The sequence below is a fragment of the Stenella coeruleoalba genome (genome assembly GCF_951394435.1).
Source record: "Stenella coeruleoalba genome assembly, chromosome: 1".
In the NCBI taxonomy this organism is placed as follows: Eukaryota; Metazoa; Chordata; class Mammalia; order Artiodactyla; family Delphinidae; genus Stenella; species Stenella coeruleoalba.
Genome location: NC_137169.1, coordinates 41,536,793 through 41,552,802, shown reverse-complemented (window position 1 = coordinate 41,552,802; position 16,010 = coordinate 41,536,793). Strand labels below are relative to the sequence as shown.

Below are 16,010 nucleotides of genomic sequence, written 5' to 3'. Positions count from 1 at the left end.
TGTTATTTTTTTCTTTTTGAGGTACAGTGCTTTTCAAAGTGTGGTCCATTGAGCACATATTTGTTAAAAGTACAGACTTTTGAGCTTCCATTGCTAGACCTACTGAATCAGAATCTCTGCAGTTGGGCCAGAGAATCTGTGTCTTCACAAGTCTCCTATCTAACAAGTGACTCGTTTGTATTTTAAAATCTGAGAACCGCTGGTTTAGTGGAAAGAACACAGGCTTTAGAAACAGATAGACCTAAGTATAAAAGCTGATTCAGTCCCATACAAGCTACACACTATGGACAAATTATGTAGCCAGTCCGAGTCTCAGTTTCCCCTTAGTGACGTGGAAGTAATAATTGCAGTTTGTGAGGATGAAAAGAAACAGCATCTTGGGCTTCCCTGGTGGCGCAGTGGTTGAGAGTCCGCCTGCCGATGCAGGGGACACGGGTTTGTGCCCCGGTCCGGGAAGATCCCACATGCCGCGGAGCGGCTGGGCCCGTGAGCCATGGCCGCTGAGCCTGCGCGTCCGGAGCCTGTGCTCCGCAACGGGAGAGGCCACAACAGTGGGAGGCCCGCGTACCGAAAAAAAAAAAAAAGAAACAGCATCTTGTAAAATAACTAACCCATAATAGGCCCTCATACATATTGCCTTCCTTTCCAATTTTATACATCTATCTCCTACAACTAGTGAGAGAAGGAAACCACATCTTACTTATCTTTTTTTTTTAACATCTTTATTGGAGTATAATTGTTTTACAATGTTGTGTTACTTTCTGTTGTATAACAAAGTGAATCAGCTATATGTATACATATATCCCCATATCCCTTCCCTCTTTCACCTCCCTCCCACCCTCCCCTATCCCCCCCCCCCAGGTGGTCACAAAGCACTGAGCTGATCTCCCTGTGCTATGCAGCTGCTTCCCACTAGCTATCTATTTTACATTTGGTAGTGTATATGCGTCATTGCTACTCTCTCACTTCGTCCCAGCTTACCCTGCCCCCTCCCCGTGTCCTCAAGTCCATTCTCTACATCTGTGTCTTTATTCCTGTCCTGCCCCTAGGTTCATCAGAACCTTTTTTTTAGATTCCATATATATGTGTTAGCATACAGTATTTGTTTTTCTCTTTCTGACCTACTTCACTCTGTATGACAGACTCTAGGTCCGTCCACTTCACTACAAATAACTCAATTTCTTTTCTTTTTATGGCTGAGTAATATTGCATTGTATATATGTACCACATCTTCTTTATTCATCTGTTGATGGACACTTAGGTTGCTTCCGTGTCCTAGCTATTGTAAATAGTGCTGCAGTGAACATTGTAGTCCTTTTTTTTTTTGAATTACGGTTTTCTCAGGGTATATGCCCAGTAGTGGGATTGCTGGGTCATATGATAGTTCTAATTTTAGTTTTTTAAGGAACCTCCATACTGTTCTCCATAGTGGCTATATTAATTTACATTCCCACCAACAGTGCAAGAGGGTTCCCTTTTCTCCACACCCTCTCCAGCATTTGTTGTGGAAAACATAGGCAGAATACTCTATGACATAAATCACAGCAAGATCCTTTTTGACCCACCTCCTAGAGAAATGGAAATAAAAACAAAAATAAACAAATGAGACCTAATGAAACTTAAAAGCTTTTGCACAGCAAAGGAAACCATAAATAAGACAAAAAGACAACCCTCAGAATGGAAGAAAATATTTGCAGATGAAGCAACTGACAAAGGATTAATCTCCAAAATATATAAACAGCTCACGCAGCTCTATATCAAAAAAACAAACAAACCAATCCAAAAATGGGCAGAAGACCTAAATTGACATTTCTCCGAAGAAGATATACAGATTGCCAACAAACACATGAAAGGATGCTCAACATCACTAATCATTAGAGAGATGCAAATCAAAACCACAGTGAGGTGTCACCTCACACCAGTCAGAATGGCCATCATCCAAACCTCTTAATCATTGTTTCCATTCCCTAACATAAAGCTTAACGTATATAGTAGGCGAGCATAAATGTCTTATAAATGTGTAAGTGAATGAATGGATGAATGGATTTTATAGGAAGGGACTGGAAGTTAGGAGACCTACTAAGAGGCCAATGCCATAGTCTAAGCGAGAGATGACCAGGGTCTGAACTGAGACATCATGCTTGAAAAACGTTCAGATTTCATCCTACGTTACCAGGCAGATAGGTAGATTCTCTCTGGATAGGTTTAGCTTAACATAAACTCTCTCTCACAAGTTGGCCCACTCCCTCTAAAGCAGACACTGAGATGACAGTTCATCATTTGAAACCCTGCCACTAAAGAAATTAGCAAACCAGTCTTAAATCCAGCTTTTCAACTCACTCCCGCATACCACTTCTATCCAGATGAAAAATAATCTTTTCTAAACATCTGCACCGGAAATTCCAGAGACTTAACATTCTAGCAAAGCAAGACAGTCTTAGTTAGGACTTGGAAGTTACTTGCTACATGTGAATTCATCTCTCTGTTTTCATAGTCCTGCAGTAGGACTGTGATAGATAACAAGATACAAATATCTTGAAATTTCTCTGTTTAAAACTTTTGATAACTAGATTTTTAAAAATAACCAGTTTGTCCAGCATTTAGGCTCTGTCCTTGATATAACAGGTATCAAACCTATTCTTTCAGGTATCTAACCTGAAAGAATATCAAGTGTCAGGTTTGCCATAATCCTTATTTCACCGTTTTTGAACACTAGCAGGTCATTAATGATTTTACAGGCAGATCAGTTTAACAAATATAAACTTATAATGCAGATGTCTGGTGGAGCCAAAATGCTCATTCATTGTTCTGTTTTTAAGGATCTAGGAAGTACCAGGCACTGCTTGGGATTGGAACTAGGGATACAGAGATAAACAAGGAAAAGTCTCTTCGATTTGCTTAGGGTCTAAAGAGAGAAATAGACATGTAAATAGATGATGACAACTCTACAGGATAATACAAAGCTGGAGGTACCTATCCATTCTATACCATCTTGCTCTTCTAGGTGGAGAGTCCGTTGGTAATGAAATAAACTAACCCTGTATCTGTTTTTTCTATTCAGTTCATTCAGCAAGTGAAAACAGTTTAGTCCCAAGAAAATCATTCCATAACTATTCCCTACACTGATTTAAGGACTATATTTGCAGTGTTTGGAAGGAAGAAAATTTAGAGAGGGAGAAACACAACAAGTGTATAGGTTGAAGAAAGGTGAAATGGCAGAAAGAGCTCTAAATGAGGTAACTGGTGGCCTACATTTTAACAAGCTGAGTGACCCTGGAAAAATCACTTGAAGTTTCTCAGTCGCAATTTCCTCATCTCTAAATGGGGATCAAAGTCTCTTCCTGGCCAACCTCATTATTGTGAGTATCACATGTGAAAGTGCTTTGTAAACTTTGAAATATAAGACTTTAAAGGATTAAAAGTCTTAGATAAAGATATAGGCAGGAGGATATTCATTAATACTTACTACATTTTTCTTGCAAATACTTGGTTAATGGTAGCTTTTTAAAAATTTTATTTTTCTTTATTTTTGGCTGCGTTGGGTCTTCGTTGTGAACATGAGCTTTCTCTAGTTGCGGCGAGCGGGGGCTACTCTTCGTTGCGGTGCGCGGGCTTCTCATTGCGGTGGCTTCTCTTGTTGTGGAGCACAGGCTGTAGGTGTGCAGGCTCAGTAGTTGTGGTTTGTGGGCTCTAGAGCGCAGGCTCAGTAGTTGTGGCACACAGGCTTAGTTGCTCCACGGCATGTGGGATCTTCCCAGACCAGGGCTTGAACCCATGTCCCCTGCATTGGCAGGCAGATTCTTAACCACTGCACCACCAGGGAAGCCCAGTGGTAGCTTTGATTAACAAGGAAGTGAGAACACTTTTAACACCATGGAAACCACAGTGATAAATTAGGCCTAGGGCCAAGGAATTCGTTCTTACCACAGAGAAGATGAGGCCTTCTAAGTCATTCCTGATTCTATTAACAAAATGATCATTCCTTTCAGTCTGGAACCTTAGTCCATTTCAGAGCACTATCCCACCATGTGTTCTTCTATTTAATTCTCACAGCCCAGGTCACTCGAAAATAGAGCAAACTTAAGGGTTTGTCCTGGGCCCTCATACTAAAAAGCCTCTCTCCTCTGCAACTTAGAATGTGATTACGTAAAGGCAGACCAAACATTTATAGAATAAGCAAAGTAGGTTCACCAAATAAATAGACAGGAAAAATATATGTAGACAGAGAGATACCTTTATGAAATTTAATATTTCAGAAAAATCAAAGTAGTCTTAAGAAAAATTAGAATTTGGTCAGACTTCTGAATACACTTTAATATTGCTTTTCTTCTAAATTACATATGATGCATAATCTCTGCTTAGGACCTCTGATGTTCTTTTTGGGCCCTGGGACATCTGTCAGAACCCTGGTACATAGACTTGATAGGGTACAGCAGTCAGCTACGGAACAATGGGAAGATGCTTCAGAGACCTGAGACTCGTGTCCATATAATTATTCGTGAACCTTCCCCTGTTTACCCTCCTCTACCACTGCCAATTTACCTATCAAAAAATGATGCTGTTAATGAGGAATGATTTGCCCCAGGGCCTCCCCAGGCAGTCCTTGGAAGAAATTCAGAGAAGTTAAACTGTTCGGCCTGAGGTTACACATCTAGTTATTACAAGGAAGAGGATTAACATTACTAGGATGATGATGATGGTGATGATTATTAGGGTAACGTTTATCAAATGCCCATTGTGCTAGGTGATATGTATTCATCATTTCATTTCATCCTTCCAGTTATCCAACGAGGAGGTAGTTTTCCTGTTTTGGAGATAAAATTGTTCAGTGTTGAAAGAGTTCAAAGAAGTTGCCCAAGGGCACAGAAATTAAGCGGCAGACCTAGAATTCAGACCAAGTTGAGTTGTTTGTGTTTGAAGCTGTACTTTTTCCCTGTACTGTTTTGCCATCAGGATGGAACAAGGACTAGAATCCAAGCTGTTTGGCTGGAAGATGAATGTCCTGGACACAGTACACCATGGAGGCGATGCTACCAGGCAGTACTTCTTTTGAAGGCCAATTTAACACATTTTTTCAAGCAGTGCCCTCATCATTTATACTTCAAGTATAAATATTCTTCTCCCTTTTTACACTGTAGAGTGCTTTGTTTTTATTTAGTTCTTAGCTCTGTAATTTGATACTTGGTTTATTTTTAGGCGAAATCCAGGTAACATAAAATGAACCATTTTACAATTACGTGGTGCTTTGTACATTCACAGTGTTGTGCAACTACTACCTCTATCTAGTTCCAAAATATTTTTATCACCCCCAAACCCATTAAGCAGTCACTCCCCCAACCCCCTCTGCCCCCCACCAGCCTCTAGCAACCACTGTGCTTTCTGTCTCTGTGGATTTGCCTGTTCTCGATATTTCATACAAATGCAGTCATGCAATATGTGACTTTTGTGTCTGGTTTTTTCACTTAGGTTCCTTCACATTGTAGCATATATCATTACTTCATTCTTTTTATGACTGAAATATATTCTATTGTATGGATATATCACATTTTGTTTATGCATTTGTTAATGGGCATTTGGACTGTTTCCACTTTTTGGCTGTTGTGAATAATGATAGGATGAACATTTGTGTACAGGTATCTATTTGAGTCCCTGTTTTCAGTTCTTTTGGGTATATAACTAGAAGTGGATCACTGGGTCACGTGGCAAATCTGTTTAACTTTCTGAGGAAGCACCGAACAGTTTTCACAGCGTCTGTACCATTTACATTCCAATCTGCAGGTTACAAGGATTCTCCACATCCTCGCCAACACTCATTTTTTTTCTTTTTAAAAATGATAGCCATCGTAGTGGATAAGGTGGTATTTCCTTGTGGTTTTGATTTACATTTCCCTAATAATGACTAATGTTGTTGAGCATCTTTTCATGTGCTTGTTGGCCATTTGTATATCTTCTTTGGAGAAATGTCTAATTCTGATACGTTAAAATATGAGATACTATTTAAATGTTTTGTAAACAAGATTATCAGAACATCCTGTGGCCTGAGAATTTTCAAAAATAAGATCTTAAATATCTGAACTCCAATTCTGTCCCAATTAGACCATAAGGTGGAGATCTGAAAAAAAAAGGGGGGGGGTGCTTTTTACCTCCCAAATACTAAAGAAGAAATTGAGGCAGTCTTACATCTTTTTGGTGCCTAATGAATTAGCCCCTTAAGAATAATTTAATAACTAAAATCTCTGCTTCCTCTGTTCTCACACTGACCAGGTATTTACTTAGAAAATAAAATGATCAATTTAGCTTTAGAGGCAGGCTTTGAAAACTTGGCTTTAAATGATCAAATATTTGAATTATTTTACTTTTTTCTTTTTGACATCACTGAATCTACAAAATTGCTAGGGATTGGTTTATCTATTTTAGTGACTCAGGAAGAGTCAGTTAACTGTCCTCCCAGTTCAATTCAGTCCACATTTGTAGAATACCTACTATGTGCCAGGCACTGTGCCCAGTCATCACATGAAGAGTCCCCTGAAAAGAAATTTGTCACCCTTGCAGATTATGTTACAGAAAGAAGATAGTCATGGAATAATCTAGCACCCTACACAAGAGGATAATTTTCCTCAGTAGAGCTATTTTCTTATTCCCGTCCTGCCTATTATTATTTCTCTCAAGGCTTCTAGGTATGTTATAAATCTCAGAACCCAAATTAGGGTAATGGTAGCAAGAGGGAAGTAAAACAAGAGCATTTAGCTTGCAAAGGCTTTTGGCCTTTTTTGAGGTCCATGACAGTTCCTGGAGCAGATACCTTAGCTCCCTTTCCCTTTCTTTCTTCTTTTATGTATAGTCACCTCTTTTCTTTCCTCCTTCCCTCAATATATCTGAGGATTATATATGATAATAATGTAGTTAGAAGAATGCCTGGCATATAGGAAACATTCACTGAATGTTAACTGCTATTATTATCTATCAAGTGCCAACTTGGTAGTGTTCACTTATGCTGGAAATTCAAAAATTAATAAAACAGTATTCCTGCCCTCAGTGCTCAGTCTACTCTGAGAGAGAAATATGTAAATATATGATTAAATAATACAGTGTGAATTGAACACAGAAGTGAAACCATTCAACCCAGGGTGAGGTACCTGTGAATGCCTAGACACTTAAGTTGAGCCTGAAAGATGAGTGTGATTTTGCCGAAGGAGGAGTGGTGAAGAATTTTCCAGGCAAAGGATAAAGGATATGCAAAGGCAGAGAAACATGCAAAGGCTGGTCTGTTCAGGGAGCTGTGAGAGGGCTTGTATGGCTAGAGCATAGAGTATATGGAAGGGGGAAGTGGGTAATGAAGCTGATAAAGTAATTGAGGGCACCTGTGCTAGGAAATTTAGACTTTATCCTGAAGGTGTGGGGAAATCATTGAAGGTTAGGAAAGAGGAGTGTTATGATGTGATTTTCATTTTAGAAAGGTAATAAGTCTGACACTATGCTTTTTTTTTTTTGCGGTACACGGGCCTCTCACTGTTGTGGCCTCTCCCGTTGCGGAGCACAGGCTCCAGACGCGCAGGCTCAGCGGCCATGGCTCACGGGCCCAGCTGCTCCACGGCATGTGGGATCTTCCCAGACCCGGGCACAAACCCGTGTCCCCTGCATCGGCAGGTGGACTCTCAACTACTGCGCCACCAGGGAGCCCTGACACTATGCTTTTAACAATAGAAATTTGATAACAGCAGGATATAACTACAAAATCTCCATAAAAATACCCCACCCAAATCATTTGTCCCTTTCTTTTAGATGAAATTTAAAACACTTTAAAGTAGGACTAGTTTAACATATGTCTTTCCTACAATATCTGGCCCAGTGATTACTCATAGTAGATGTTCAACAGAGTCATTGCCTAAAACTAAGCCAAGGTACCAAGTGGTGCAGAACAAAAAGTTCTATACCTAAGCCTCTAAGACAGATGATTAGTTCACATGTGTCTAGAGTTAGACATCATTCCTCCACATTTCCTAGGTACCTGGAAACCTGTCCAAGTATGTAATTCTCTTGCATTCTTACATTTAATCAAATTATTTTTATCTATGATATGAACTCCCTTTCAAGACCTCTTATTGTTAGCCCATGTAAAATTTGAAATATGCTGCCACGAGACCTTTGACTGTAAACCTTTCATACTGATGTCGGAGCTAGTTTGTGGCTTCTGATTTTTTTGTATGTAATAAACAAATCAGTTACTCTTTCCATCTGAGCTTTTACTGAAGCTCCCCCTAGGCTTATGAACTTTAAAATCTCATTAGGATTTTATTCTCTACTTACCAGAAGTTAAAAATTAAAAAGACTGAAACCAACATTTATAATGATTTTAAAGGGTCAGCAGACATTTTCTGTGAAGTGTCAGATAGTAAATACTTTCTACTTTGGAAGCCATATACTCTCTGTCACAACTATTCAACTATGTCATTGTAGCACAGAAGTAGCCATAGATAATTCATGAACAAATAGGCATGGCTATATTCCAGTAAAACTTTATTTACAAAAATAGTCTACAGGCCAGCTTTGGCCCAAAGACCACAGTTTGCTGACCTGTGATTGAAAGTAAGCTTCCTCCACCTGTCTTATCTGTCTATCTTCAGGAAGGAATCCTGACTGGAGAAGTGGCCACAGAATGTAGTATTTGGATTCTATCAAACACCATTACATCATCTCTGTTGCATGCGTGTACACACACACACACACACACACACACACACACACACACATCCCAAAAAAATCTCCAGAGCATTTAGCTTGACTTTCCATGTAAAAAGGTAGGTCCTGGTCCTAGTATTTAACTATTTTTCTGCACCAGAGTGGATGAACTTTCCCCATTTATGGCTTTCCTGCAGGCAAAAATAACATCCCAACCACTTGTCACTTAAGCAGTATACATTACTTTTAAGCAAAGCTTCTTAAGCAGTGCTTTGCTAAATTAAATGTGCATAGGAATCACTTGGAGAATTTATTAAAATTCATATTCTGATTCAGTCAGTCTTGGGTGGAGCCTAAGATTCTACATTTCTGACAAGCTTCCAGTTGATTTCAGTGCTGCTTGTTCTTGGACCACACTTTTGTTAGCAAGGTTTTAAGTACTATTTCTGTTATTACAACCCAGTCATCCAAGGTCTTACCACTGGATCCACAGAATCAAGAGCTGGTCTTCTTCAGGTGAGGTGGCATTCAAAGCTGTGTTTGACTATGATGACTTCAGTCAATTTGTTTGTTTATTCAGTTTGGTAGTTTCTATAGAACTAGAGGTTACCATTTGAAATGGTCCTTGGCCGCTTATTCTTATCTTTCATCCATACTGGAAAATTCGAAAACATTATCTCTTTGAGTATTGCTCCATTCTTTATATTCCCTTCTAGGGTTCCTAGCAGATGCATGTTAGGCACTCTGATTATATCCTCCATGTCCACTTAACTTCTCTATTATACCTTATTTCTCTGTGTCTCTCCATGTTGCAATTTAGGTAGTTTCTTCAGATTACTTCCACTTTATTAATTCTCTCTTCACCTGTGTCCAAGCTGCTGTTTAATCCATACATTAATTTTTTCAGTATTATTAATCACTTATTTTCTAAAGCTATATTGAAGTATAATTATATAAACTGTACCTATATAAACTGTCCAATTTTAAAAAGTTTTGACATACGTATACACTAATAAAATCTTTACCACGATCAAAATAGTGAACATATCCATCACTCTCAAAAGTTTCCTCATGAACCTTGTAATCCCTTTCTTCTGCCTCTACCTCCCAACCATTCAAGTCCCATGCACCCACTGATCTTTCTGTCACTATAGATTTATTTGCATTTTCTCAAGTTTTATGAAAAATTGAATCATACAGTATATACTCTTTAGTCTGACTTCTTTCACTCAGCATAATTATTTTGAGGTTAATCTGTGCTGTGGCATGTATCAGTAATTCATTCCTTTTAATTGCTGAGTAGTACTCTGTTGTGTGGACATACAGCAATTTTACAAATTTTTTTTGATTCTAGTAATATTTTTTTAATAGAAGCAGAATTCACATAGCATACAGTTAATTATTATAATGTGCATTATTCAGTGACATTCTGTGTATTCACAATGTTGTGCAGCCAGCATCTAGCAATTTTAACAATGCTACATTTAAGAATAATTTAACATTTGCATTACAATTTTTTGCATGAGTGCCTTTTTAAAAACAAGTTAAAGAAAATACAGCAAATAGCTCAGATTACACAATATTGTTCTTTCAGATTAGCTCATCTCTCTCTCTGTCTATTAAACGGTGGCCTGCCTCTATAACCCCACTACTAGTGTGATGCCTAAAGTAAAATTGGTGCTTATTGAATATTTGTGAGAAGGAAAGGAGGGAAGAGAAATAGAAGAGAGAGAAGTGGGGAGGGAAGGAAGGAAGTTAGCTGGTTCAAGAAGTCCTCTCACAACAGGTGCCACATTTTGTGGCAGGGATCCCTGTATTTAATGGCCTTTCGTATCTGCAACAGTCTGTTTTAAAACAGAGCTGTTTACTTAGAATGCTTTTATTACAAACTGTATTTGTGCTCAGAGAGGGCTTCCAGCTGTGGTAGCTTTTAGAAGGTCCCTTTGTGTGTGTACATAGTGTCATAACGGGTCATTTCTGCCCAGCCAGTCAATTTCATTGACTCAGATAGGGCCACTTTATGAATGAGCTATATCATTTTCCTCCTTAATTTTTACTCTAGACAATGAATGTTTTATGCCTGGAAAGACGGTTCATTTATTCAACAGATGCTTATTAAATACCTCCCAAAAGCTAGGCATTGTGTGAAACACTTGGAATACAGAGGTATGTAATATAGACAAGATCCCTGCCTTTATGGTGCTTACAGTGTCATGGGGGACTCTCACATTAAATAAATAATCATATGATAATTGATACAATTGTGATAAACGTTTTAAAGGGAAAGGACAGAATGCTACAAGAGAAATCTAAACTAATTTGAAAAGGTGGAGTCATGAAAGTATGTTACAATTAAAATCCTAAGCATCTTAAATATTTCCCTACTTGAAATGTAAAAAGATAAGATTACTCCCATAGGTTGTTGATAATATTAGGAATATCTAAATTTGGAAAGATAGAGTTGTTCAGAGAGGCACAGTTTCCTTAAAAATTCAATTCTTTAATTTAATAAATGACTGAAAAGGGAGACAGTGTTTACCCAAGAACACACAGCTTGCTACTAGCAGGGCTAGGAGTTGAACACAGGTCTTCTAATCTCCTCATTACCTCTCCTTGGTGACATAAAAAAATGAAGACATTATACATCAACTATAGATCAGCCATGGCCAAATGAACTATTAAGTGTCCAGTCTGTACAAGCTTGTATATTGAGTGGGCAAAGGTGCTTACAGAGTAAATGCAAATGCAAATATAAAGAAAAACATACAGAATATGTCCTATCAGGCTGATTGTATCTGGTCATAGTAAAACTGTAGTATATAGACCAAAGTAGGAAATACCCAGTTGGAATCAGTGAAAATATCTTTAAAGGAAGATGCTTCTGTTGCTTTAAAATAAAAATACTAGTAGCTAAGTACGTCTCCAAGTAGGAGTTTTTAAAACCTGTTTTTATTCATGTGTCATATTACATGACACGTAAATTATCCTGACTACTTTGCAGCCTAAGTGGTCTCTCGGGTTAAACATTGTTCCTGATATTTTGCCCCAACATATAATTTCTCTGGCATACTCTTTTATCACAGATGGTATAGCAATTAGCTTCAGGCCAACAACATCTAATTTTTCCTAATTTTTTATTTGAAAGATTAGGAATCAATGAAATGCTACTATTTATACCAGAAATTGTGGACTTAATGGAATCATTGAAACCAAAAGGAGTATGAGGCTTCAAGGAGAAGGCCAGTCTTGAATAGATTTCAGAGGGAGTACCTAAGACAGTGCTGAGCATACACTCAGCCTGAGCAAGCATATATTGAACTGAGGAGACAAAAAGAAAGAATTAAGTTAAACTATATGAAATTTCCATTTTTATAGGTCAAAACCAGTCAGATATCGGTAACTTATGTATGATTCAGCCTACTGTGCAAAATGACCAGAAAGGGGGCTTCCCTGGTGGCGCAGTGGTTGAGAGACCGCCTGCCGATGCAGGGGACACGGGTTCATGCCCCGGTCCGGGAGGATCCCACATGCCACGGAGCGGCTGGGCCCGTGAGCCATGGCCGCTGAGCCTGTGCGTCCGGAGCCTGTGCTCCGCAACGGGAGAGGCCACAACAGGGAGAGGCCCGCGTACCGCAAAAAAAAAAAAAAAAAAAAAAAAAAAAAAAAAAAAATGACCAGAAAGGGAACCTATACTCTAATGTCAACAGGTGTGGGTATTTATTAAATTTAAGGACATGTATATTGGCTATACTCCAGAATTTAACAAATAAGAAATTCTGGTAGTTGAATTAACTTTTAATTTTATATGAAATCACAATTTAAATGTACACAGATGGCATAATCACTTCAGACACTAAAAATATTCTAAAAGATCTTCAACTTAGATAACTTACATTATCCACACTTCATGAGTGTGAATGTTGTGGGGATATACTTATTTGATAACCAAGCTTTAGTGGTGTGATATGGACTAAAGTTAAGCAGGGTATTGTGCTTTCAGCCTCTTTCTGTGCTGACCAGATTACTTCCTAGTCCTTTCCTCTCTCCCAGTCCTTAGTCCCAATGCTGATAATCTCCAAGTTTATCTTAGAAAAATCAGGAGTAAAGGAGAAGGGAACTAATCAGTGAAAATGAACTAAATGTCAGGTACTTTGCTAGACAGTTTATATATCATTGCATTCAATTCTCACAACCCTATGAGACAAATGTTATTTCTTTTTTACAGTTGAGGAAACTGAGACCTAAAGAGATTAAATAACTTGCCCAAGGTCACACAATTTGTAAGTGGTAGACTAGGCTTCAAACATTCTTATTTTCACTATCTACTGTGCTACTCACCTTATTATTTGTTAGCTTATTTATATTGTACACTTTAAAAGTGTCTTGTTTAATTATAATAAATTTACACAGGAGTAAGACAAGGGGATTATTATTGTTGTTTTCTTTAAAAACAGTAATGTAAAATGCCTTTGAATATTTTCCTTTCTTTTAAGGACGAACGAGAAGCCAGAGAAAATGTGAAGAGAGAACAAGACGAGGCCTATCGCCTTTCACTTGAGGCTGACAGAGCAAAGGTAGGTTTGGTCAGGGGACTTCTGGGATAAAGAACTCAATCCTAAATAGTCTTTCATTATTTAAATGCCAGCCCTTTAATCATTTTGAAACCTAAGAGAGTTGGGTTTGCAGTGGAGAAAGCTAGTTTCAATTAACAGAAAGAATATAATTCTACCTCAGGTTCTTAAAGCATGGTTCATTTTGACAAGATAAATTTTTTCAGGAATCATGAGAAGTGAAAACAAAAATGGGCCTAGTGTTTACTTCATTTGTTTTTAATCAGTCTGTGGTAAAATCTAGCAATGTTTAAAAAAGCTCTTCAGGTGATTTTAATGTGCAGTCAGGGTTGAGAACCACTGACTTATTTAATGCTTCTTGAGCATTAAATGCTTCTGTACTGGGCATTGAAGGAGAGGAAAATGAATAAGCCACTCTTTCTGCCTTCAAAATAAGGCTCACATTGTGCTGCAGAGTAGATTCAGTCAAGAGCATAGATAGCTGGAACACTTAGGCAAGGATCCTAAATGTTGTAAGGGAAGCACTGAGTTCTGTGAGAGTTCAATGAACAGGATTTTCAGTGGAAAGTTTTTTCCAGCTTTTTTCGAGAGCCAAGAAATGGGAATGTACTAGGCAGGGTTTCATAGAAGAGATTGTATATTTGAACTGGATAGAGAAAGGGGGGTAGGAGAGGAAGTAATGTGTGCTAGCAACAAGGAGCCAGAAAGCATGGGTTCAAGATAGAGGCTGATGTGAATAGAGTTTTGATATTTGGGTACAGGGGAGGTGGCAGAAAAGACCAGAAAGGAAGACCAGAGAAAGGTCTGAAGGATCTTGAATGCTACACTACCCAGAGCTACCTAAATGTTTGAATAGGAACCCACCATGATCATAGAGGTATGCTTTGTTGTTGCTTTTATTTCCATCCTTGTTCCAGAGAGAAACACTTTCATTACCACAGTGTACCTCTGGGCCATGCTGAAAATGAACTTTTTTTCTTTTCTTTTTCTTTCTCTTTTATTTCTTTTCTTTTTTAAAAAAAAGTAGGCCAGTGTTTATTAAGTGTTGGATTCCTTTCTCTTTTATCAACAGAGGGAAGCTCATGAGAGAGAGATGGCAGAACAGTTTCGTTTGGAACAGATTCGCAAAGAACAAGAAGAGGAACGTGAGGTAGAGCATAATTTTTAGAAAAGTTATTCAAATGCTAGGTCTATTTCCATTGCATTTGATACTAAGGATGTTAATATTTCCTACAACTTACTTCTTTCCACTTTTCCCAGATTCATTTTGATATGGAAGACTAATTTTCTTTAGAAGAATCATTCCCAATCTATTGTGTTGAACTCTTAGAAAACTTAAACTTGTACTAGATTCATGGTTTTCTATTCTTTCCAATTCCTCTCCCCTTTCTTGCCTGACAAATATTCCCATCCTTCCTAAATATTGTCTCACCCAAAAAACACAAAGACTGTATTTTCTCCCCTTTTCCCAGGCTTTACTTTACCCACCAAAAGACACTGGGAGTTACTTCTGCAGCATCTTTCACTGGGCCCCTATATGTGAGAAATCCATTTAGCTTGGCTGATTTTTTTCCACCCTGAGTTCAGGTCATGTCTGTGACAATATAGAGAATTTTTTCATTCACTCATTTGGCAAATATTTTTTTGACTACTTAGTGTGTGTCCAAAATCTGTTAGGAAGTAGGGATACAGATGTGGGCCCTCTGCTCCAGGAGTTCATAGTCTTGTAAAAATAGAATTACATACTATATATAAAAGTCATTATAGAGATTTACCTAAAGTGCAATGGGAAAAAAGAGAAAGGGTGTCAAATGATTTCCTAGGATGACTCACAAAAAACGGCTTTTAGAACTTTTTTCTAGACATAGGATTAATGGCAAAATTCACTTATAAATAGAGGAAGCCATCTAACAAGTGATAGAAAGACCTGGAGGGCCCTAACTTGGGCTGATGAAAACTTCATTAGTCATCACTTCTGGTCAGAGGATGCCACCTCGTAACTTATTCAACAAATTTTTTTAATTAAAGTATAGTTGGTTTACAATGTTGTGCTAGTTTCAGGTGTACAGCAAGGTTATTCAGATATATATATATATTATATATATATATGCTATACAGTAAATCCTTGTTGTTTATTTTATACATAGTAGGGTATGTCTGTTAATCCCATACTCCTAATTTATCCCTCCCCACCTCTAACCCCCTATGGTAACCATAATATTTGTCTTTCTTGGTCTGACTTAACTTCACTTAGTATGATCATCTTTAGGTATATCCATGTTGCTGCAAATGGCAATATTTCATTCTTTTTTATGGCTGAGTAATATTCCATTGTATATATGTAGCACATATTTTTTATCCATTCATCTGTTGATGGACACTTAAGTTGCTTCCATGACTTGGCTGTTGTAAATAGTGCTGCTATGAGCATTGGGGTGCATGTATCTTTTCAAATTAGAGTTTTCGTCTTTTCCAGATATATACCCAGGAGTAGGATTGCTAGATCATATGGTAGTTCTAGTTTTAGTTTTTTAAGAAACCTCCATACTGTTCTCCATAATGGCTGCGCCAATTTACATTCCCACTCTCCCAGTGTAGGAGAGTTCCCTTTTCTCTACACCCTCTCCAGTATCAGTAAATGATTTTTGAGCAAGAACTATGCTAGGCACTGAAAGAGAAACAAAGGATAGTAAGACATTTTCTGCCTGCAAAGAGAGATTACATCTTGTAGGGAAGATACAACGTGTCTACAAGTAACAG

The 16,010-nt window shown here is 38.1% G+C and overlaps 1 protein-coding gene across 2 annotated transcripts in view; it reads left to right on the top strand.

Annotated features, from left to right (window-relative positions):
- The window catches only part of FAF1 (Fas associated factor 1), a 495,949-nt gene that overhangs the window by 433,564 nt on the left and 46,375 nt on the right, over positions 1–16,010 (top strand). For both annotated transcript variants that reach the window (XM_079933727.1, XM_079933728.1), the window contains 2 exons: positions 13,173–13,253; positions 14,323–14,400. In XM_079933727.1, the coding sequence (XP_079789853.1) occupies positions 13,173–13,253; positions 14,323–14,400 (159 nt within the window). The remainder of the gene's footprint in view (positions 1–13,172; positions 13,254–14,322; positions 14,401–16,010) is intronic.